The sequence below is a fragment of the Rhinolophus ferrumequinum genome, chromosome X (assembly GCF_004115265.2).
Source record: "Rhinolophus ferrumequinum isolate MPI-CBG mRhiFer1 chromosome X, mRhiFer1_v1.p, whole genome shotgun sequence".
In the NCBI taxonomy this organism is placed as follows: Eukaryota; Metazoa; Chordata; class Mammalia; order Chiroptera; family Rhinolophidae; genus Rhinolophus; species Rhinolophus ferrumequinum.
In genome coordinates, this window is record NC_046284.1 from 123,868,618 (window position 1) to 123,893,432 (window position 24,815).

At 49.2% G+C, this 24,815-nt stretch overlaps 1 protein-coding gene across 1 annotated transcript in view; it reads left to right on the top strand.

The window, feature by feature from the left end:
- DHRSX (dehydrogenase/reductase X-linked) overlaps positions 1-24,815 on the top strand; it is a 113,736-nt gene that overhangs the window by 24,190 nt on the left and 64,731 nt on the right. The window contains exons 2-3 of the mRNA XM_033107348.1: positions 1,797-1,904; positions 6,824-6,892. Of these exons, the coding sequence (XP_032963239.1) occupies positions 1,797-1,904; positions 6,824-6,892 (177 nt within the window). The remainder of the gene's footprint in view (positions 1-1,796; positions 1,905-6,823; positions 6,893-24,815) is intronic.

Genomic DNA, 24,815 nt, shown 5'->3' on the forward strand with positions numbered 1-24,815 from the left:
CAAAGGGTCGGGGCTTTGTCGAGGGTCATTTCTTCATTTTATGAGCAACAGGGTCTGACTGTGGTGATGGCCGCCTATTGAAGGAAAACATGTTTTCTCAACTTTTTGGGAAGAGTTTCTACCAAGCAGATCCAACCCATCACCTGGCCAGGAAGGGGAAGTTCTCACCTGAGCCTGGACCACTCAGGGATGCTCCCCGTTCCCTGCCAGATGGCAGAGACGGGGGATGAGGCTACCCCATAACGTGGACATATCTCAGGATGTTCCCCCATTCTCCTGCTGAGGGTCAGATGCTACAATGAGTGACCTGAATCCCAAAGGGCAAGCTACTGTCTGTCTGCAGGGTACAGCACTAGAACTGACTTTGCTGGGTCGAAGGATAAATGCCTACGTAATCACTCTAGATATGGCCCAGTTTTCCCCGGTGTGTGTGTGTGGGGGGGTAGCCATTTTGCACGCCCCCATGGCGTATGCGCGTGCCCGGACCCCATCACCCCGCCAGAGAACTGTGACGTCAAAGCATTTGAACTTCGGCCAATCTCATAAGTAGAGTTTTAATGAACATTTCTCTTACGAGGTGTGATGTTGAGTGTGTGTTTTCAAGGGCCATGTGGGTGTATTTTTGTATAAATGGTTACCTTTGCCCTTGTGCTCTGGAGGGTGTTTGGTTTTTTCTTGATTCGTAAGAACTCTTTACCTCTTAGGAGAACAGCCCTTTGAATGTGATGGGAGTTGCACATTTTCTCCCAGTTCATCATTTATTTTTGACTTTGCGTTTGGTGTTTTCTTCTTCTCGTGCGACATTTTTTTAGTAGTGAAATTTGTCTATTTATTCTCTTCAACTTTGACTTATGACAAGGAAGGCTTTTCCTACTCGGAGGTTAAAAATACATTTATTTGTGCTTTCTTCTTATATTTGTATTGTTTAACAGCCCACCCCCACCCCCAGAGTTTCTTTTGCTAGGTATTGTGAGGTATGGATCTAATTCTGCCTTTTTCCAAATGTCTATTTATGTGTCTGTCCCAAGAGCATTTTTTAAAATGTCCACCGTTGCCGCTTTCATCATATGCTAAAGCTTCCAGGGCTAGCCGATTCCTAGAGAGAGGCAGGTACCAGCCAGCTCAGGACAGCCCCCATGCCCCGGAGACCTGAAATTATCTGCATGGGTCAGTCCTCACCCTGCTTGCCCTGCCTCGCCCGGTCCTTCCTGCAGAAACCACAGGAAAGACGTGTCCACATTTCCCCGTCTCCTGCCTCCTGATCACCCTGGTACTGCCAAGTGTGACCCTTCATGGCATGGATTGCCCCCTCCCCTGGCAACAGGGAGGCACCACCTCTCTTCTCAATGCCAGTCATCCCTGATCTGTTCCCCCTCTCCCAGCCCCTACTTGAATAATAATAAAACCTACACTTTAAAACACAAACACACAGATACACAATGCTCAGTGCCGCCGGAGAGGGTTTCCCCAGGACTCTCGCCGGTGGCTGCAAAGAGTGTACCTTCAGACCTTTCGGTAAATCTTTCTGGCCACGCACTCCAGCATATTCTTCCAAAGGCATCAGCAGGGAAGGAGCGAGATTTATCAGGGGTCTCTCAGCAGGCTGCAGTGCCTGGGGGCTAACTGGTAGGCTGCGTCCTGCGTCCGGAACCCATAGAAATCCAGGAGGAACCTCAAATGTGGAACCACTTCGCCCGTTGACATGCCCTGCTCTCCTGGGGCTTAATCCTTACCGACGAGTCATCTGCTGCTGCACCTCACTCTGACTTATTTTTAATTTTTATTTCCTTCTGCAGTCTTCCCCCCACAACCGGAACGTGTTGCCATAGTGACGGGAGGCACGGATGGAATCGGCTATGCCACCGCGAAGCGCCTGGCAAGACTCGGCATGACCGTCATCATAGGTGACGCTTTTTACACTCAGCTGTACTGGGTAGCTAAGGGGACCTACACAGTTGTTTGCTTAGGGAGGGCTGTCAGTACCGATTTGCTTATCAATGACACGGCAGAGGCGGGATACGTAGGGATCAACACTCAGACACTGAAAAAGAGGGAAATGTGATGCTCTTTTGGCCGTGAATGTACGTTCTGCATTCGTATTGATCATATTTTTTCTGTGTGTGATTCACTGGAAAAAACAACCATCACTCTGAATTAGTTTGCCGGAGGTGACATGACAAATGTCATAGACCGGGCGGCTTAAACAACACACATGTATGTCTTCCTGTCCTGGAGGCTGGAGTCTGAGACCCAGGTGTCCCAGGGCTGGTCCCCGCCCCCCGAGGCCTCCCTCCTGGGCATGTGGACGGCTGTCTGCTCCCCGTGTCCTCACACGGCCGTCCCTCTGTGTGTCTGTGTCCTCATCTCCTGTTCTGATAAGGACACAGTCCTATTGGATCAGGGCCCAACCTAGTGACCTCATGTCACCTTAGTCCCCTCTTTACAGACCTGTCTCCAAGTACAGCCTCATTCTGAGGTCCTGGGAGTCAGGATTCCGATGTGTGATTTTTAGGAGGACACAATTCAGAATCTGAACAGGTTTTCAGAACAGTAGCTTCCCCTGCAGCTATATCCTACAGACATTCTGTATTTTCCATTCTCCTTTTCAAAAATCTCTGATAGCTTATCTTGGCGCCTAAGTCCTCTTTGAACACGAAGGGACTCTCTTTGGCTGGAAACAGGGTCACAGTTCAGAGGAAGCCATTTTATGTTTGTTCCCATTCCAATTATTCGAGGGTAGGCTCTTCCGTCAGCGGCGGGGAAATGACACGTAGAGATGAGCTTTGACACAAAAATGTCTGTGGTTCTTAAGTCCTCTGTGGACTTCATTTCGTTTAACTCAGACCTTCGATGGTGCCCGTTTTTATCAAAATCATGCTGTCGGTTTTAGGTGTTAAAAATGAGAGCTTTCGTTTCTGACTTTCTAACCCATGCATGACCCAGGGTCCCTCGTTTCTTTCTCTCTCGTTCTTTTCTTGATGCCCAGCTCCTCTTTGAAAATCTCCCCGGCCATCATTTACGGACGGACGATTACAGATTGGCCAGGACGCGTGGGGCGGGGGGAGGGGGGGAGTTTAAACCTGAACGCGTCTTGGTCCTCCCTGGGGAGGGACTCCAATGCCGTGATTTTGACTCTTCATGCTGGTTTGGTCTTCTGTTGTGTCGCTGAGGGCATGACAAGCTTTCCAGGGCTTCCTCTGTGTTGAATTTCTGCCAGTGTCTGGGAAGAACTTGATCCAACAGGTGTCAGAACTACAACAGGACGGGGACTAGTTCCCGTCTGACAGCCTGCTGGGCTGGGCGCGTGGTGGGGAGATGCTGGTGGTGCAGGACGGGGAGAGCCCCTCCCGTCCGAGCAGCGTGGAAGGCGGTACCCAGCGCTGGTTGTCTGCGTGTCCGTGCGTCCTCCAGGGTAGTTGTCTTGTGTTCTCAGTTCTTTAGGAAAGGAGTCAGTGCTGGGGTACAGGGAGAAAGCCCTGTTTTTCTGTAGGTTTAGTGTCAGTGCTCGGTTAGGTTCAGTGAGGTCCAGGTTGGTTAAATGATGACGAGGTCTGATCAGGTAGGTCAGGATGAGGTCTGGGGGGTTCGAGCATCATGAGATCTGGTCGGGTGGCGCTGTGAGGAGGGGGCGGGGTGACACCACGGGGTGGGGTGACGCTACGAGTGGGGTGGGGTGATTCGTGAGGAGGGGGGTGAGGAGACGCCCTGGGGGGAGTGACCCCGTGAGGAGGGGGTGGGGTGACCCCGTGAGGAGGGGGTGGGTGACCCCGAGAGGAGGGGGTGGGGTGACCCCGTGAGGGGTGGTGGGGTGATCCGTGAGGAGGGGGGTGGGGAGACGCCCTGGGGGGAGTGACCCCGAGAAGAGGGGGGTGGGTGACCCCGAGAGGAGGGGCTGGGGTGACCCCGTGAGGGGTGGTGGGGTGACCCCGTGAGGGGTGGTGGGGTGACCCCGAGAGGAGGGGGTGGGGTGACCCCGTGAGGAGGGGGGTGGGTGACCCCGTGAGGAGGGGGTGGGGTGACCCCGAGAGGGGTGGTGGGGTGATCCGTGAGGAGGGGGGTGGGTGACCCCGAGAGGAGGGGGTGGGGTGACCCCGAGAGGAGGGGGGTGGGGTGACCCCGTGAGGAAGGGGTGGGGTGACCCCGAGAGGAGGGGGGTGGGGTGACCCCGTGAGGAAGGGGTGGGGTGACCCCGAGAGGAGGGGTCGGTGCCACCACGGGGCAGACTGGTTGTGTTCCATCACGAGGAGGTCCCCCTCAGTGAGGGGCGTGTACTGCAGGCGGAGTGCAGTGCACACGTTTGAGGCATCCGCGTGTGACACCCGTGTGTGCAGGACTGGAGCCGGCAGGTCCCGTCACTTACGTGATGGTCGTGGGGCCTCCGCAGTGGCTCCTGGCAGCGCCAAGTGTCTTTCTGGCGTTCAGTGGAGCGTAAGCACGGTCTGCTCAGACCCGTCTCCTTTTCCACCGCGCGTCCCACGTCAGCGTTTGCGTTTTCACGGGGGGTCGTGGTTTTCAGCCTCCCAGTCCCGCCAGTCAATCTTACTTCCTCCCTGTGACTTTGAGGAGGTAATTGGACATGTCCTGAGAGGGATCATTGCTCATCTGACGTGACACTTTGATTCAGACGCACTGAATAAAACATCAGCCTTCGATACTTGGTGCCTTTTTATATTAAATACAAAGTAAGAGCTGGGTACATTCCATTTCAAATTCCTTAATCCCGAATCTATTAACATTGAAAGAACAATCAATTACTTGCTGAAAGGTTGAAATGACAAGCTGGGTCCCGGTCACGCATAGCAATATATTAATAGTGCTGTGAAAACATTCATTATTCCGTGTCCCCTCTGTTCTTTAAATCTCAGCTCTCATTGTGTCAAGATATTATTTTGGTGGCGGATCCTTCTTTCTTCATAAGTCTTAATAAACGGTCACCGGAAGTGTGGATCAGGGGTCAGTACGTTTTTCCCGGTATGGGCCAGGGGATAAATATTTTCATAGGTATCTCTCCATGATTAGCTCTGACCTCAGAGCAGGAAGGCAGCCACAGCCAATACTTAAAAATGGCCATGGTTCTCTTCCAAAAAACCTTTTTTTGTTTTGTTTTACAGCATCAGGTGATCAAGCAGCGAGCCACATTTGGCTCCCGGTCCATAGCTTGCCGACCTGCTTTGGGTTATATATATATATATATATATATATATATATATATATATATATTTTTTTTTTTTTTTTTTTTCTTTTTTTTTAACAAGTGGAGGCCCGGTCTCTGAAAATGACCTTTGTCAAAAGAGGTGACCGTCCATTCGTCTAGTACGATGCCAGTCGTGCCAGCCTGCATACGAAGGGTGAGCTGCCCATCCGGGGGACCTGGAGACCACGATGGTCACGCCCGTCCCCAGTGTGTTCATGCCGCCAAATGCAGGAAAAAAATGTAATAACTAACTGCGTCAAGTTCTATTTCTTGAAGGGAACCAAGGAACAAATTACTTGGCAGCTGTGTCTCCTTGATCCCTGAAACTTTGAACTGTTTCAGAGCAGTGACAGTTCATGGGTGCCTTTTGGTTCACCCCCAAAGAGGTTCGTTGCCCTGTTTATCTTGCACACCTCCAGCTGGAGCCAAAAACATTTCCGATTTTACTAGGTTCATTCTACTCTCTTATGTGTTTTGTTAAAACTCTTTGTTGTAAACACTTTTTTGGGGGGAGGGAAGGGCATTCCATAAATTAATTTGGGGGTACTTGTCAAGGACACAGGGTACATTATACGGAAAAGAATGCTCGGGACCACAATAGCAGGGCCCCCTTGTTTCGTAGCCACACTGTGTAAATGAAATAAAACAGATGTAACCAGCATGCAAACCTGCAGGAAAAGGGATGGCTTGGTGATACATTCTCATCCAGACATGAAGGTGGTTCTGTCCTAGAGAACGCCTCGCCAGCAGGGGCGGGACCCAGGTGGAGGACCCAGGTGATACAGGCTGGCCCCGCCCCTTGTCCCTTTTCCTTCCTGGACAGGTGTCTCTGCTGGTGTGCTCAGGTGTTGCTTCTAATATCCCTCTGCGACTCATCCCTGCAGGGAGTTTCGAGCTTGGCTCACCCTGCAAAGAAGCTGCTAGGCTGCCTGGGGCGGGGTGGGGGCTGAGGGGGGGCATTGTTAACGTGTCATGATGTCTGGGAACACAGGACCTCCTGAGATAGCAGCCCCAATAGGGGCTTCAAATTAGAGCCGTGTGGTCAGAGATGTTTGGAGAAAAACAGCACACCCACCGCACAAACTCTGTTCTCGCCATCAGCATGTGGGTCACCTCCTAAGACCTTCCGGAAACCTCATTAACTTGATCAAACCCCAGGTTTCCTCGTCTTTATTTTAACTGTGATTGACCCTATGCCCCACGATCAATTTGATAGCTCGGGCTACACAGGATCGCAGGGGGTCACCTAGAGCAAAACCTTTTTGGAAACTTGTGTTTCTAGGCTGACATTTCTGCCATCGTCTCCATGCTGGTGCTGTTCCCGGCTTACCCGTCCATGTTTGTTATACCCTCTTGCGGCGCCTTGCGTCTCTGTAATCACTGAAAAGGAAAATGTCAGGGAAATGCATACACTTGGCCCATGCAGGATAAAGAACGTGTGTCTTCCATGCGTAGGTTGGATCGGCCCAAATCGTTGCGATGGACGAGTGGAACACCAGAACGAGGGGACAAGCCAGAAGGAGCTCACATTTCCAGACTGCGTTTTGTGTCTCTAGAAAACAAGTTGTTGGCGTTTGCTGGTTTCCTGGATGACCTTATCCCTAATTGTATTTTTTTTTTTCTTTTTAGCTGGAAATAACAAAGTCAGAGCCCAGGAAGCTGTGAAGAAGATAAAAGAAGAAACCTTGAATGATAAAGGTACGGGGTCATGGTCGGGTGGGTCCCTTCCTGGGGCTGAATTGTGTTCCCTGGACCTGCAGAGCCCCACGTGGCCACAGGGACAGGCTGGTGGGAGCGGCCTCGGAGGGAGGGACGGACGAGTGTCTGCTTCTATCCTTTGGGTTTTTTTGCACCTATCCTTTGGGATTTTTTGCGTCACGACGTTTTACAAAGTATGAAGGAACTTTAAAAAAAGTGATTGTTTAAAGAGTAATTCAGCAGAACTCGCTTCTGTCATACAAAGGTCCGTTTTGGGGTTATATGTGGCTGTTTAAAAAGTTTCAGCGCCTCACGTGTTCTAACAACGCTCTCCTTTATCGGGCCAGAGAACTTTCCAGAGGTCTTGTGTACATGCCCTGGAGGCTTCAGTTGTGTAGATTGAGATTCCGTGCAGAAAGCAGTGGCTGAACAGGAAAGATCAGTGGTGGCTTTTCCGTGCTGGGGAACGTACCCCTGGGGTCCTCGGTGGGTGACAGTTGGTTCCAGTCACCCTGGATGGTGTGTCACTTCTGGGAGCAGGCACGCTCCTGCTCTCAGAGCTGCTGCCAAGTGCTCGTCTGCTCCTGTTTCTTCCTTTCTATCGAATGATACCACGTGGGTGGCTGAATTTCACAGCTGGGGGTACCAGCCGCCCTGGGGATAAACAGTCAGGTGTGCACACCCAGGGCAGACAGAGCAGGGGCAGTGAAGCCGCCAGCCCTCGGCCCCGCCCCACGCTCGGCAGGTTGCTCCCCTTTCTTGGCAGCACCCCCGGGTGTCTGAGTTTACGAAAAGGGCAGACGCTTCCGTGTGGAAACGTGGCCGTGCGTCCTTGGTGACGGTGGAGGTGGGGAGGCCGACCTCGCTTTGCTCCTTCTGAGTTTTAGAGCAGGACCCTCGAAGGGTGGCCCCGAGCACTGAGGCTCAGTCTGGCCCGGCGGTGGACGTCATACGTCATGGGGGCCAGGGAAGGGACTGGATGGGAGCCAGGGGTCTGCAGCACGGGTGTCCCACGTGGGCACCCTTCACGGTGGTCACTGCGTGCAGAATAACTGAAAGGGTCTGAAGGGTGAGCCGGGGGTCGCGTCTGAGCCGCGTGAGCGTGCTCGCTCCCACAGGGTCTGGACTTGGTGCAGGGACGCGGTGAGCCTTTGATCCCACACACACACACACACGCATGCACATATGTACACACACATACATGCACACACACACATTTTACACACATACATGCACACACACATGTGTGCACTGAGCCGAACATGAAAAGAACGCCCTGTTGGCTTCCACCACTTGGAAGTCAGTCAGTGGAGACCCCAGGCGCTTGTTTTCCTCTTGGCCCAGTCTGCGCCCAGACTCAGGAGCCCCCAGACCCGAGGTCCAGCCAGCCGTGGGGACCCCTCCCTATGCCGGCGTCCCTCTCCCCGTGGGTACGGCAGGCCCAGCCGCAGCTCCGAGGGCAGCCAGCAGGGGGCAGCAGCGTCTCCCTCTCCGTAGGCGGCCCGCCCCACCCTTCGTCTTGGCACAGCTCCCCGCACGCCCACCGGACCCTCTCCACTGCGAGCGCCCACGTTCCTGCAGTGATGCTTCTGTCCGGACCCGCCGTGCCTGCCGGAGCCTCTGAGACCCTTGTCCACACCCCCCCAGTCACCCCTTTGGCTCCAGGTCAGAGGGAGCCCCTCTTACTCTCTGCGTGTGTCTGTTCCGGCAGGGTCCCTGCGTGCGCAGTACAAGTTCTTTGGGCCCTTGGAAGGGTAAATGCGTGACCGTTGTCAGAACCAAGGTGGTATGACTCGTGTCCCGATGTCGACATTTTCTGGGGAAAAGTGCAAAGCCTTGTCCTTGTGTGTCCACAGCGCCAAAACCGCTATCGCTCTTGAGTAATTAATTACCTGCTGGTGAAAGCTCTCGTATTCTGAGCAAACAGTCTTGCTAGTTGGCCAAAGAAACAAAAAGTAAACAAACAAACACAAACAAACAAAAGGCACAGTGATATTTAAATGCTCTCCAGTGGGAACAGACGACAATTTAAATACTCTTAAAAGTACTAAGAGTACTTTAAAATACACGTAGTCCTTCCTTAAAAGTACTAATGGAAGATCTGTTTTGCACATTTCACAGCCATGGCGGAATTCCCTAATCCTGAACCTTAAATGTTAACCGATTGGAAATGTGGTCTCTGTCCTCATCTTTAAAATTAGGCGGAAGGCGTCCCTTGTCGGCCTTTGCGGTGTTTACCGTCAGTCGTGTCTTCCTGCCCTGTTTGCGTCTTGCTGAAGTATCACTCCATCAGGAGTAGCTTGCTCCATCATTACTGGAAAGAGGGACCGGCTCTTTGGTTCCAGGTTTTATGTCCAGTTCACTTTTATGGAAAGACAGCCCTCGTCAGGCCCTCCTACGCTTGGCAAGGGTTAGGAAGGTCAATTGCATGCCCTTACCTGCAAGAGATTTTCAGCCTGGAAATACAAAGGTCTGACAGTTAAGTTCACGAACTTGTTGCAATGCTGTTGCTAAGCTTTTTGATATCAGAGGGATTGTTCATGATGAATTTGTACCAACTGGACACACAGGTAACCAAGTTGACTATTTGGAAGTGCTGAAAAGGCTGTGTGAAAAAGTTAGACGACCTGAACTTTTGGCCATCAATTCATGGCTCTTGCATCACGACCATGCACCAGCTCCCATGACACTGTCTGTGAGGGAGTTTTTAGCCAGTAAACAAATAACTGTACTGGAACACCCTCCCTACTCACCTGATCTGGCCTCCAGTGATTTCTTTCTTTACCTGAAGAGAAAGGAAATATTGAAAGGAAGACATTTGGATGACATTCAGGACATCAAGGGTAATACGACGACAGCTCTGATGGCCATTCCAGAAAAAGAGTTCCAAAATGACTTTGAAGGATGGACTAGGTGCTGGCATCAGTGCATAGCTTCCCAAGGGGAGGACTTCTAAGGTGACCATAGTGATATTCAGCAATGAGGTTGTGAACTTAACTGTCTGACATGTTTGCGAACCATACTTTTTGGGTAATCCAATTAACACAAACACTTAACATTTGTCATGAAAACAGAAAAATACTATGACGTTCGCATTCATGAGGACAATAGGTCATACAGTCTCCAGATAGATGTCTACTGCTCTTTGTCACCAAACAGAGAACTCATGTCTTGAATGGAGACCTACCTTGAGGTGAGCAGATACCTAGAATTTTTCTTCTACCTGTGGAGTCTGATTTTTGTAGAGTGACCCTACGGGGCTTGGTGAACTTGGAGAAACTTGAGTGAGGGTTGACGGTGAACATTTCTTTTTCTCCTTGCCATGTATCCTTTTCCTTTACTTTGTAGTGTTCCTGGCACCCAATTTCTATGATGACGCTCTTGACATGTATTGGTTGGCCAACAGGTAATGATTTTCCCAAGAGAAGTCTGAACAATATTCTGTGCAGGTCCACGCATTTTATGTTACACAAGGAAGACGCATCGTTGAGTGTCTTCCTTACTTAACATAAAGAGGATGTATCTTCCTTTTTTTACCTCACACGACCTTCCTTCCTCGACTGTTTAATTTTTCCTACGAGGCTACAGTCCTTTTTTTCCCTTTCATCTTTAATTTAGCGCTCTGAGGTAGCCAGTTAGCAGGCGCTCCACAACACACACACACACACACAGACAGAGAAGTGATTTCCTCTGAATAACTAGCACGTTTAGAAGGTCATGTGTCTTTTCTGAGGGCACGCTCTGAAAAGTTAATCTGCTGTTGCCGCTCTCCCCGAGTTCCTTGTATTAAAGGCTCTTCGTCTCCCGGGGTTGTAACGATCCATTGTAACCTTCGGAAGCACCGTGAAGGTGAGTTCTGCGAGAAAGGGCGATTGAATGCCTCGTTTCCTTATCCCCTCTGTACATACTTACACGATTGGGGGAGAAAAATCCCACAAGGAAGATAGTTCATTCTCATCGTCACCTCGACATTGTGTCTCCCCCACCAGTCATGTATGGAATGTTGTCACTTGTCACCACGTTGTCGGCCATTCTGTCCCCGTGTTTGGCCTTCTTGTTTTTCTGTAATTCTTGCGGGTGGAATCGTTGCGGGGGAAATCTGTTTTCATTGGTTCCTCTGAACACATCTCCCGATGCTCCGTGCTTTTCAACCCAGTAACTAGACACCACGTGCACAGGTTATCATCTCGGAGAAGTATTGTGGAAACTACTTCCATGATTGTTACTCCCCCGGGAGGAAATGAAACAGACTTTAGTTGATATAGAATATAACTTTTTTTTTTTTTTTAATAAAGTGTCAGGTATTATGTAATGATGTTTCAAACGCTTCATGAGATGCAGAGGGATAGCCATTCCCGGAAGGGTCTTCCTTCTCATTCCAGAGAAAAGAACACGATCGCTATGCAATGTGCGTTGAGCTTCTGGTGTAGAACATGGTTTGTCTGTGCTGCACACGTCTGTCCAGGGGGCCGTGCCTGGCAGACACCCCATTTCACAACATGTCTGTCGTCCTCGCCTGCCTGTTGTTACCGGTGGGACACGTGCTTCGGGGCACGCTGAACCCATTGCATTGGCAAGTTAGAAACCTGTTGGATCCGCCTTCTCCTAAACACGAAACTCTTACATCCAAGGGAATCTCCGTGAGGTACCTTAATACCTTGAAGAGAGACATTTCATTTAGTTGTGAGGTTTGCTTTAAGGTCTTTTCTCGTGCAGCCAAATGTCAGTCTCTCCAGAGAGCAGGGCGGGGGTTTGCAGGGCCCTGAGTATTTGCGTACAATACCGGTCACCCTTCACCCCAACACCTCATGCACCCCATTTCTTCCTGTAGATCGAAATGTCCAGGTGGGGCCATGTCTCTTCTACCTGAGGGACTTCCTTTCATGTTTCTTTACTTGTGGGTCTGCTCACGACAGATTCACGCAACTTGCATTTATCTAAACGTGTCATCATTTTGCGTTCTTTTTTTTCTTATTAAAGTATAGTTGACACGCAATATTCTGTTAGTTGCAGGTGTATACCATAGGGATCCGACATTTGTATACTTTAGGATGTGACACATCTAGTACCCCACGTGGCACCATACCAAGTTATTGCAGTACTACTGACTGTTCCTTCTGCTGGGTGTCACATCCCCGTGACTTATTTATTTTATAACTGGAAATCCCGCCTTAATTTTTCAAGGCTATTTTCAGTGGGTACAGAATTCTGGGTTGGACGCATCCCCCGACCCCCAGGATATGAAAGCTTTTGTGACATGCCTTCTGGCTTTCACTGTTTTACATGAGAACTCAGCTATAATTATTATTAGTATTTCTTGATTATAATGTGTCTTTCCCTTCTTTTCTGTTCAATTCTTTTTTTCTTTTAATGTTTTTAGAAGTTTGATAATATGCCTAGGTATAGTCCCTTTTTTTCCCCCGTGTTTATCCTACTTGGGTTTAAAAGGCTCTCTGTGGGTAGGTGTTTTTTTTTTTTTTTTATGTAATTTGGATAATTTTTAGCCCATTGTTTCCCCCAAACTTTTTCTGTTGTTTTTTTTTTCCATCTTGTCCTTATGGGTTCACAAGTACACATGTGTTAGATTGGGTGACACTGTCTACATTTCACTGAGCTCTGTTTGTTTTATCCAGCTTTTAAAAATTTTTATTCTGTGCTTCAGTTTGATTTCTGTTGACCTATCTGAAGTTAACCAAACCGTTTTTCAGTTGTGCCTAGTATACGTTTAATGCCATCATCGAATTTTTGTTTTCAGCAAAACAAACTGCAGTATTTGGTTTCAGGATTTGCATTTGGTTGTTTCTCAGTTTGCGTCTCTTTCGTGACGTCCTTTATGTCTTCATCCAAGAAGCCATCTTTTCTTGTAGACTCTTCGTAATAGTGATTATACGGTCATTGTCTGCTGATGCTAACCTCTATACCATCTCTGGGTCTACTTCTATTGATTGTTTTCCCCTCTCTTGACTGCCCGTGGCATTTTCCTGCTTTCATATCAAAGCATTTTTATTGTGTGTTAGGCATCGTGACTGATCCATCATTGAGAATTGGGATTCTGTTGTCTTCCTCTGGAGAATGTAGAGGTTTGTAGCAGGCAATGATGTTTCTTTGGGGACAGCTTGATCTTGGGGAAGCTTGGCGAAAGATCTGGTTACGATGAGGCTATTTCAGTTTTGCCCTTAGGTCTCTGATGGAGCTCTTAGTCTTGACACATCGTCCTTCCTTGCTTATTTCAGGTCTCAGGTGACAGGTCCACGATGCTAATCACGCCTTCCAACTTGGCAAGTCTCAGATGTCATCCTGTGTCCCCAAATTTCTCTGCTCTTGTCTTTCAACCTTCTAGCTGTTGTTTTCCTGTAAGCTCCTTGGTATCTCAGGGTGCCTCTGCAGTTCAGTCGTCGGCCAAGGGTTTGCTAGGAGTTTCTACTCAGATTTTGGTGCTCTGCCCTGTTTGACCTTATAGTTGGGGGATTGCACCCCTCAATTCTAGTGGCCCCAAACTCTGACCTTTGGCCCCTCGGCCCATCCATTTACTGCTTTCTGCTCGAGCTGTGTTCCTGTGCCCCTTGCAATCTGAGACGAGTCCTCAGACAGGGGTTGGGGGAGGAGATAAATGAGAATTGTCTCTGGGAAGGCGGGATGCGTGGTTCATCTCTGATGAGCTGCAGAGGTCAGACTAAGACAGACAACTAGACGGCTCCATATTAGAAATGACCATAACTACCGTACAGTCGCCCTTCCCCGTGGTTTCGCTTTCCGTGGTGTCATTAACCTGAGGTCATCTGAAAATATTAAATGGACAATTCCAGAAATACACAGTTCCTACGGTTTCAATTGTGTGCCGCTCTGAGTAGTGCGATGAAGTCACATGCCGTCCAGCTCTGCCCACCGGGGACATGGTGACTCATCCCTTCATCCCGTCTCCACTCTCCACCTGTTAGTCACTCATCTCCATCATCAGGTCGACTGTCCCGATAGCACCATGCTCATCGCCTTTATTTTGCTTGATAATGGCCCCAAAGTGCAAGAGCAGTGATACAGGAAATTCAGAGACGCCACAGCAAAGCTCCACGTGGCTTCCTTTAAGTGAAAAGCTGGAAGTTCTCAAGAGAATAAGAAAAGAAAAAAAATTATAGGCTGAGGTTGCTAAGATCTAGGCTAAGGACGAATCTTCTACCTGTGAAATTGCCTAATTCATAAATTAACCTTCATCGTAATGTGTATGGAGAGGACAAAACGCGGTTTCTGTAGGGCTGGGTACTGTCTGTGGTTTCAGGCATCCACTGGGGGGTTCCCCCAGGGGCAAGGCGGATGACTAATAGGGAAGCTCGTGCTGGGTGCTTGCTGTGTACTGGGTAATGTTTTAAACTCTTTCTGTGTATGGACTCATATGAGGGAGGTGTTTCCCCGTTTTACAAATGAGGAAACCAGACCTCGGAGCATCGAAGGAAGCCGCTCAACTTCACACGCACTAGGTAAGTGGAAAAGTTGGAATTTGAACTCTTACGTCTGGGGATGAACCCAGAAAGGGAGAGACACATGACAATGGGGGATGGAGAGAGGCAGGGGACGGCGAAGAAAGAGAGGGCACAGGTGAAAGCATCTTGGCAGAGCAGGGTTGTTTGGGAGTCTTGTCGGAACAGTGACTCGTGCAGTGTCGTGTGTTCTGTCCCCAAGGTGATGGGTGACACGCACACGTGGCCTGCAGGTTAGTGTGTGAGCCTGGGTGTGTGAGGACAAAGGTGGCATTCTACGTCTTGGTCAGTGGGGCAAAAGGAAGGTTGAAGGAAGCACGATTGATTGTGTCTAGTTGGACGTCTTTCTCGGTTCTGACACACAAGCCGTTATTTTTTATGGCTGCCTATTCGTCCAACGTCAGGGCAGAGCAAATTGTGTGTCTGGTTTGCCATGGAGGCTCGTGTCTCATCACGGTCCATGTTTGATGCCCTTGGACGTGAACTTGCAATACCTGCTTGCTTTCCCCCATTTAGGTCTAGTCTGGAAAGTGGAATGAGGCGTCTAAAGATACGCAACGTGTGCTGGCAGACCGGTCTCACTGGTCTCCGGGAATCTGGCACCATCACGGCTGTCTGTGACTGGGCCCTGTGCCTTCTCTGCCCTTGGGTGTTTCCAGGCTGAACTGTTCTTCCGGGATTTGAACCATTTTAGGGAGGTCCTTTTGTCCCCAAGAGGAGTGGCAAGGATGGAACATGCCCAGTGAGGTGGGAGGTCGACATTGCGACCACTCCCACATCGTATAAAGCTTGAGGGAGAAATGCCTCCCTGCCTGGGTCACTGGGCCACCCATCTCTGCATGTCCTGAGCTCACCTGAGTCTTACCTGGAACTCACCGAAATACTTGGCAGGTCACACCTTGGGGTTGATTCAGCCCTTTTTTCTCCCACCCCTCTTTTTCATCACCCCACAGCTCCATATATGCCAGTAAGCCTTGGGGCAAGTGGGGAGGGCTTCCCTTTCCGTGTTTGCCATCCTCATCCCTTGGTCATTTGCCTAATCACCGTCCCAGGCGTGGGCTTCCCACATCAGATGCCCGCCTGGACTCGTCTTTGACTGTTCCTGCCTGGAGCTCTTAACTGATGGTGTGTTTTCACACATCCATGGTGGAGAGAGAATGAAAGCCTGATAGCTGGTTCCCATCTTAGGCTTTCTGGGGTAGACTGGATGCTACAATCTCACCTTACAGAACTAACCCTCCTAATTGTTCAGAGCAATTTCCATGGGTCTTCTGCTCGTAAAATTAAAGGAGACAATGCTTGTTTTTTTTTTAAACAAATTCCTTTGGGGAAACAAGTCCTAAAGAGCTCTCTCTCTCACACACATTCTTTCTCCTTTGCCCCGGGATGGGTGGACGGGATCAGCATGCAGTATTCACTCACCTGGCAGGTATGGCCAGACCCGGCTGTGTCTGTGTTTCTGTTATTTTTAAAAAAGTTTCCTAGACTTTGATTTTTAGCACAGTTTTAGGTTTGCAGAAAATACAGCCCATTACTCGCCGACACCTGCCCCCGCAGTTTCCCCTATTAGTTATTTATTTCATTTTATGACGCTAAATGTATTCGGTGGACATGACTGCGAAATGTTCGGCTTCCCATTTATTTTTCAGTGTCAGTTATTTTAGAAAATAATGACACGGAAAAGGAAGTTGTTTTGTGTGTGTGTTTTAAAAATCGTTTTTGGAAAAGACTGAAATTACTATCCGTATCTCTAACACCATCCCGTTTTTATTGTTCCGTAAACTCTGTTCACGAAGTCTGTTCCATAAATCCTCTAGTTCACATTTTTCCATGCTCATTTCGCTGAGATTGGAGAGCGACGTTATATATTTAAGTTTGGTATTATAAAACTACAACTAAAAGAGAAAGAAAGCACTGAACAATGTTGTAGACTTCAGTGGCCACAGAAATAGCTTATTTCATGTCTCCCACAGATGACCCTTGAGTCAGCGAGACACATTTGTTACCATGGATGACCAGAGACAGACACGAGGTTATGAACTGACGCCCACAGTTTGCCGTAGTGTTCCCCTGGGTGTTGTACGTTCTGTGGGTTTGGACAAATGCATAAGGACGCGTGTCCCTCATTGTACGTCACGCAGACGAGTTTCACGGCCCTAAGACTCCCCTGTGCTCTGCCTGCTCATCCCCGCCCCCCACCCCCTTATGCTTTGGCAGCCACTGCTATTTTCACTGTCTCCGTAGTTTTGGCTTTTCCAGAACGTCACATAATTAGAACTCGCAGCCTGTGGCCTTTTGAGATGGGCTTCTTTGACTTCGTCACATGCGTTTGAGGTTCCTCCGTGTCTTTTCATGGCTGGATAGCTCATTTCCTTTTCGCACTGAGTGTGTATTTTTAGTCAGGGCAGAGTCCCATTCTGCGGGAGTGTAAATGCTTACAAACCAGCGTGTCCACATACAGAGTGGGTTTGCACAAAGGAGGATGAGTTTCAGCATACAGTGTCTTCACTTTCTACAAGTTCCAGCTCTCATGTTGCCTACCGCAAAGGAAGGTCGGGGTCGGGGTCAGGGTTAGGGTCAGGGTTTAGGGTTAGGGGTTAGGTAAGGGTCAGGGTTTTGGGTTTAGGGTTTAGTGTTACACTTAGGGTCTGACTAAAACCCATCTCATAGGGTTAGGGGTTAGGGTTAGGATCAGGGTTAGAGCTTGGAGGTTAGAGTTTAGGGTTAGGTTTTAGGATTAGGGTTTAGGGTTAGGGTTTAGGGTCAGACTAGGGTTAAGTTCAGGGTCAGAGTAGGGTACAGTTAGGGTCAAGGTTGGGATCAGGGTCAGGATTAGAGCTTGAAGGTTAGAGATGCTCCATTCTGACCCCTTCCCATGAGTGGCCAGAGTCCCCAAGGGAGGTTTAAGACCTGCAGGAGCTGGATTCGGCCATTCAGGGACATTTCTCAGTTCCTCTACAACAACGTGGGTTGTTGTAGGAGTTAATTAGCAAGGAGATTATCAGTAGGTTTTAGCGACACCTATTGTGTGCCCTGTTGAACAGATAAGAGATAATGAGTGATGCTCAAAGAGAAAAACAATGGCTTTGTCAGCGGAGGGAGATATCCTGGCCGCTTTCTGGGTTTTGTCCTCGAAAGAGAACTCAGGCAGTGGCAAGGGGAGCCCGTCCTGCCGGGACTTGTTGTTGCCCCAAAGACAGAGCCCCCACGGGCCGCAAACACCCGCAAACGTGGAGAGCACGTTCCCCAGCTGAGTGCCACGTCTGCGTCAGGGTCTGAGGTCCAGCTCTTCTCAGTGGCTCCGATTCCTCTGCAAACGCCTTTGTATTCTGCTGGGGCTCTTTGAAGGTTAAGTCCTGTTTCTGAAGTGGTGGCTGGAGGGAAGTTTGGGGTTGTTGTCTCTGTTTCTCACACTCTAGAACCGTACATGCCCCCAGAGAGGGCACCTCCCCTGTGAGGTGCTCACGAGAGCTCCTTGACCTCTGCTTTTTGTTTTGTTTTGTTTTCTGCCAAAGTTGAGGTCGAGTCCACCAGAGTGAAGGGTGGCGTCTGGTTGGACTCGGCCAGGACGCAGGAGGGGGTGGTGCTCTCAGGGCAAGTGGATGCCAGTTCTCTTGGGGGACTGAGCCCTCAGACCGCCGTAGGAATTTGCACATATTCTTCCCGTTTTCTTAGCGAGTGATGATGACAGGGTAGGGTCTTGGGTGGGACGTTGGATGCATCTGTGCAGATCCTAAGGGTGACTGAGAGATGCTGTCCTGAGCTGATGGGCGACGGCCCCTCCAAATAGATCACTGATGGGTGAACAACACGAGGTCCATCCAGACAGTGGACTATGACTCAGCCACGAAGAGGAAGGAGAGGCTGACGCCTGCTGCAACACGGATGGACCTTGAGGACGTGATGCTGAGTGCGAGACGCCAGTCACAAAGGGACACACATCATATGATTCCACGTACGGGAGGTTCCGAGAGGAGTCACGTCCGTGCAGTCAGAAACGCAGATGGTGGGTGCCAGGAGCTGGGGGGTGGGGTCTCTGCGGGTCCCCCCCCTTCCAGAGGAGGGTGGGTACAAAGCAGGCAACAGTTATTTCCAGGCACTGGTTCTCTCTGAATCACCCCTCTCTTCATGCTTTGGACATGTTCGGTCTGGCTGAGAGCTCAGAGTTCTGGGACAGCCCCCCACCCCACGTTGCACCCCCTGTTTCCTTTTTAAACTTCGGCACTTGGGGTCATATCCGTTTCGTCTCCCTTCGTCTGTAACCTTGGTGCCGTAGTGAGTAGTGAGGTGGGAGGAAGCCCCCTTTTGATATTTAATTTTACTGATTAAAAATGGAATTCCCAGATGCCCAAACTCACATTAAGTTTTGAGAGTTGCCCTTTTAAAGTAAGTAGATGGAGAGAGAATTCGTAGCCGGTAACAAACTCTTTTATAAACAATACACCTGGAATATCCCACTTCTATCCCATGTCACAGTGTACGGCATATTGCGAAACTGTTAAGAGTATTTGTGTTGTTCTAAGTTCTTGAACTAATAAGAAATGGAAACAAGTATGAGTGAGCATCCAGGGGAATGAAATAAAAATTTCAGTAGGAATATGAAAGTGGTAACATTGTTCAGAAATAAAACCCCGAGGGGAAAGAACCGAAAAGCCACAAACACAACCAATAATGGTGTTTTCTTTACAAAAGGATGTCTCATTCCAAAAAAAACAAAAACAAAATTGAATTTTCCCAAATAGATGTAGGTAGAATTACAGATCACAGATAAACAGCAGTCAGAAATCTCCACTGAAAAACTCCTGCCATTTATGGAGTTCCTGTATACTTTTTCCAAACCTCCAGGGATAATGTAGACCAAACGTCTCCACATTATAGACCCTGTGCTAAATCTGGCCCTCCAGTTGCTTTTGCCAATAAAGTTTTATCGAAACATGGCCCCACATTCATTCATTGTCTATGGCTGTGTTTGCCTGAGGATAAGAGCTGAGTTACAGCAGAGAATATAAGGCCCATGAAACTGGAAATATTTACTCCTTGGCCCTTTGTGCAAAAAAGTTTGCCAGCCTTTGATCATTCAAGATGACCTTAGCTACCCAGGTTACTTTATGAATTAAACATCGTCTTCTTCCCAAATGGGCCGTTTCCGAAGCAAAGTCATAGAGCAGCTCTGCTTAGCAACCTGCACACAGAGCCTCTGGCTTCACTATAGCACCGAATAGGCTTCCAGGCTGAAGATTACCTCCTGACAAAATTACATCTTCGTTCATTTACAGGAAAAAACAAAACATACTTGTTTCAGAAGACAACAGTAAAGCGTTCAGGGCAAGTCAATCTCCAGTCATTAGTAAACCTCTAAAGAAATTAATTTTGTAGCAGCCCTGGAAGGTAGGGGATGCTCTGTCTACACCTGAAGCATAAGTTGAGTGGATAACAAACGGGTTTGTAACCTCCAGGGGGTTTGATTGCTTCTGGCTGTCCAGCACCCTGAGATGAGAAGGGATGCTGTCATTGACTAGAGATGTCTGCTGTGGCTGTGGGATAAGGACTGGGCTCGTCGGCCGTTTCCAATGGTTGTCTCATAACCGCGATAAACCATACGTCTTTGCAACTCACCCAGCACCACTACCACAACCCGCTGGCTGGTTCGTGGAGGTATTCCCAGGGCTTAGCCACTGGGCATTCGTGGGCATTTGACATAATTTTTTTTTTAATGCAATCAGATACATTTGAGTTCTTGCCATTGTGGAATTTGAATGGTGGCAGGAGAGGCACATTCATCCAAGAACTTATCTGAGGTAGCAAAATTGAGATAGCCCTTCTAAAGCGGTGTCTTTTACGTGGCTGTCTTAAAATTCTGTGTGATCCCCTGGCGTGGTGATGCGACCCTGACTTTCCGCCCCGTTGTCGGCTCACTCCTGGGCACGTCCTCTTCCTTTGCTGTCCCTTTTATGCTGGATCCCTCAGCGCCCCACCTGTCATCTCACACCACACAACTCCCCGCGGGCACTGCATCCACGCACATGGTGTGAGTTCCCACTGAGATTCTTTCTCTTTTTTCTGCGAAACCGCCAGCTAGACCCTTCTGCCCACCCAGCATGTTCGGGACTCAGCATCTTCCTTGTCCCTGATTGGGTCCCTGGTGCCACCACCGCCCAGCGGTAGCCTAGACCCTGGGGTGTCTCTGCTAATTCTCTCCAGCTCACCGTTCCACTTTCTATCCACTGGTAGTCTACCTTCAAAGCATCTCTGACAAACGTCCATTCCTTGTCTGTGCTGCTGCCATGACCCCACCCCGGGTGACACCTGTCCCTTACCTGGTCCATAACGCAGCCCACTAGCTGGCCTCCCAGCATCCAGCTTTCCCCGCTCTGGCTGCCCACACTGTAGTGCAGAGGTGTGCTGCTGTCTTACCTGTATGGGGAGAGCGCCCTCATGCCTCCTCCCCCGGGGTGTGCAATTGCACGTGGTCGCTGCTCCGTGGCCGTTCCTTTCCTTCTCCTCACCATCCAAATCCTACTAACTTCAGACGTCTCAGGTTCCCCATAATGAGCTGTCCTGAACTTAGGGGCTTCACTCCTCACTCACATACGAGGTTGGACAATTAAGTTGACGAACTCATCCTAGAAAAAGTGCTCCATAGCTCATTGTGGAATATCACTGTGGTCACCTTCGAAGGACTCCCCTTGGGAAGCTATGCACCAACGCCAGCGCCTAGTCCACCCTTCAAACAATTTTGGGGCTCTTTCTGGAATGGCCCTCAGAGCTGTCATCGTATTACCCTTTATGTCCTGAAGGTCATTCAAATGTCTTCCTTTCAGTATTTCCTTTATCTTTGGGTAAAGAAAGAAGTCACTGGGGACCAGATCAGGTGAGTAGGGAGGGTGTTCCAATACAGGTATTTGTTTATGGCTAAAAACTCCCTCACAGACAGTGCTGTGTGAGCTGGTGCATTGTCGTGATGCAAGAGCCATGAATTGTTGGCGAAAAGTTCAGGTCGTCTCACTTTTTCATGCAGCCTTTTCAGCACTTCCACATAGCCAACTTGGTTCACTGTGTGTCCAGTTGGTACAAATTAATAATGAATAATCCCTCTGATATAAAAAAAGGTGAGCAACAGCTTTGGAACAAGTTTGTGAACGTAATTGTCTGACCTCGTATCCTCTTCCACCTCATTGACCTTGCCCCTCGTGCTGTGGTTTGTTTAATTGTTTCCCTGAGTTCTTAGCCCTCAACATGGTCCCTGCACGTTATAGGTACATGAAAGATACTGGTCAGAAAACAATGTTGGGGGACATCTTGTACCTTGTGAGTTTTCAGTGAATGACAGCTGCCGTGTGGAGATAATGATGATGATGGTGATAGTGGTGATGGAGATGATGGTGAGATGGAGATGGTGGTGGTTGTGATGGTGGTGATGGTGATGGTGATGGTGGTGATGATGGTGATGATGGTGATGATGGTGGTGATGGTGGTGATGGTGGTGATGGTGGTGGTGATGATTACTGTCTCCTGTCCACCATAGTTATTATCAAAGTACAGAATTTTGGAGGTGATGCCCAGAGACGTCAGTGAGCTCCCTGGGGATGCTCAGCTAGCGGCTGGCCCTGAATGTCACTTTCCTGTCTGTTCCCTACAATATGCCGTTTCTACTGTGCCGTCAGAGAGACTCATTAATTCTGTGGCTTCACTGTGCCCTGTGTTGAGATCATATTTAATTTAAGGTAATTGTCACAGTGGATATTGAGAGAAGCTAATCTGAGCTGTCCATTTGCCTTTGGCTGTGGTATTGCGTTAGTTTTTTAGTGTTCTCTCTTGAGCTGAATTTTTGCAACTTTTGCTTAAACGGAGAGCACAGTCCTTTTGTCTGATGCTGCCAGAAACGAATTCATTCATGTTCATCTTCATTGTCATAGATACCTGTGTCACTTGGCAGGGAGGGTTCCCGGAAGAAATCTTATGTCGTGTCGCCTTTGTCACTTCACAGCCTTGCTTCTGCACAAAGCAGTCATCAGACACCGTCATTGTCACCCTGGGTGCTGGATGCGCTTTGTATTGGTTAAGATGTAGTCTCTCGGGGCCACGTGAAGTAAGAAACTCCTCAGTCACTTCTCAACTTTCTTACCTTAGAACTGACATTGTATCCACACCTCTCTGTTCTTGAGGCTGGAATTTGCACATTGTTGTAAAACACTTAGTTTTAAAGTCCTTTCAAAGTGCAATCAGTGACATCTGAGATAAGTTTTGCATGTGGACACACCTGGGTGTAGAGACAGGCCACGTGCCCTGGGGACATGCATATTGGAGAAAATAGATTTTCTCTTCTTTCTGTGCAGGGAAGGGACTCTCTGAAGGTTGTAGAGGGATTCTGGGGGATTCACTGTTTCTATCTCTTTCTCTCTCTCTTTTTTTGTTTTTTTTTGAGCCCCATTTTACCTAAATCTGAATTATGTGAATTCTAATAAGCAATTACGTCTAGTGAGACCACGCTTCCCTCTCCCTGTGGAAAGTGTTCGGCAGGGAAAGGAACTGCAACATGGCTAGCTTTGCAGATAGAGGAAGGGACTTCACGCCAAGGGATGCTGGAAGCTTCTAGAACCTCGTAAAGACAAGAAAACAGATTCTCCCTTGGAGACTCCACCAGGAACACAACCTTTCTGACACCTTGATGTCAGCCCAGCGAGACTCACCCCAGGCGTCTGAGATATAAGCGAATGCATGTGGGTTGTTTTAAGCCATGCAGCTGGTGGCCATTTGTCACAGCAGCCATAGGAAGCCCGAGCCTAAGATTTTGGCATCGGTTGTAGATCCTACACAGAACACGCATATACTCCTCTGTGGGTCCAGTTACTTGTGAGTCTTTCAAGTCCTGGGATGTCGTGAGACAACGTGGTCCGTTTTCTCCTCTCCCGGTACTCAGCGCCGTTGTATAGGAGGCCACTTGCCCCATATTTCAAAACCAAGAGGGAAGAAAGACCTTTGGTTTTGGACTCCAGCGTGCCTGGTAGATGGAATGACAGGGTACTCAGGCAATTAGTTACCCTCATAATTGGTCTCATTACTTTTATTCTGCGAAGATTCGTCCGGATTCATTCGCGTGGCGGGGAACGGCTCAGCTCAAGTTCATTTAGGGGACCATCATTTTCATTCAGCCAAAGAGGGCTTTGTCTCCGCGTCCCGCCTCAGTGTATTCTGCCATCCTGTTAAGCCATGGGGTGACTTCAGGGCCGCTCCTTGATAGAGCCGTTCGAAAGGTCAGAGCCTGTTCGTGCTAAGAAACAGCCACCTCCTAGAAAACCTCCAGGGCCGGCCCATTGATCACTAATTTTATTCATGGAAATAAGTTCCCGCTGAAAGGAAATGTTCTCGGCAGCGACGGTTCACGTCATCACGGGTCATTCCGCTGAGCTTTGTAACCTGATTTCCAAGGAGCTCAGTGGTCCTCGTCCTCATTTCCTTATGCAGGCTCAGATTCATCCACTTGTCCTTTGTCTGCCACGTAGATGTCATTTGTTGTCAGCAGTGCACAGAGAGCCGGGTGTCATTGTCACAATCTAGAAGATCAGGGACTTCTGTAGACCTAGGACTTGGGAAGGAAGGGTGCATGGCCTGTGACATGTTTCCTTCCTCCCGTGTAAGATACTGTTCTCCCTCTCCCATTCTCTTCTTCCGTCTTTGCTGGCACAGCATCAGGTCCCTTTTCCTGGCTGGGAGAAAGCTGGTGGCTTTGGTGCCTTCGTTTGGTCACGTAGAGCGTTCAGTCACGATGCAAGCCCACGCTGCAGCACAGGGGATACCGAATGCATCCCCTGGCCCAGACAGCCACCAAGAGCGAGCGGCCCACAAAATTCAACCAGGGCATGTGGAAGGGGTCTTCTGAAGACCATGGTATTTTGTACTTTCTTCTTATGTGGGTCTGGGAGCTGCCATAACAAAGTACCGCCAACAGAGGGTCCAGTGGGCAGATGGGTTAACTGACAGAAATGTATCATCTCCCAGTTCTGGAGACCAGGTGTCTGAGAGCAAGGTGTGGGCTGGGTGGGTTTCCTTCTGGAGGCCCTAGGGGACCATCCGTTCCATGTCTCTCCCCAGCTTCTGGGAGCCGCCAGGCATCCTGGGTGTTCCTGGGTTTGTAGAAGCGTCACCCCAATGTCTGTCTCCATCGTCACTAATGCTTCTCCTTGTGTGTCTGCCTCGGTTTCTTCTCTTCTGAGAAGGACACATGTCATATTGCATGGAGGACCCACCCCATCCAGTAGGACCATCGTCAGTCAGCCAAGAACCAGTTTCCAAGTAAGGTCATCTTTTGGGGGAACACAGGTCCACTCACCCTTAGAACACACACTTCCTAATACAGGATGGATTGCACACACCTTTCTCTGCTTATTGCTGGCCTGTGAGCAGTGTGTGGAGAGGGGTATCTGCCCTGTGAGGTAAACAGTGGTGTCTCT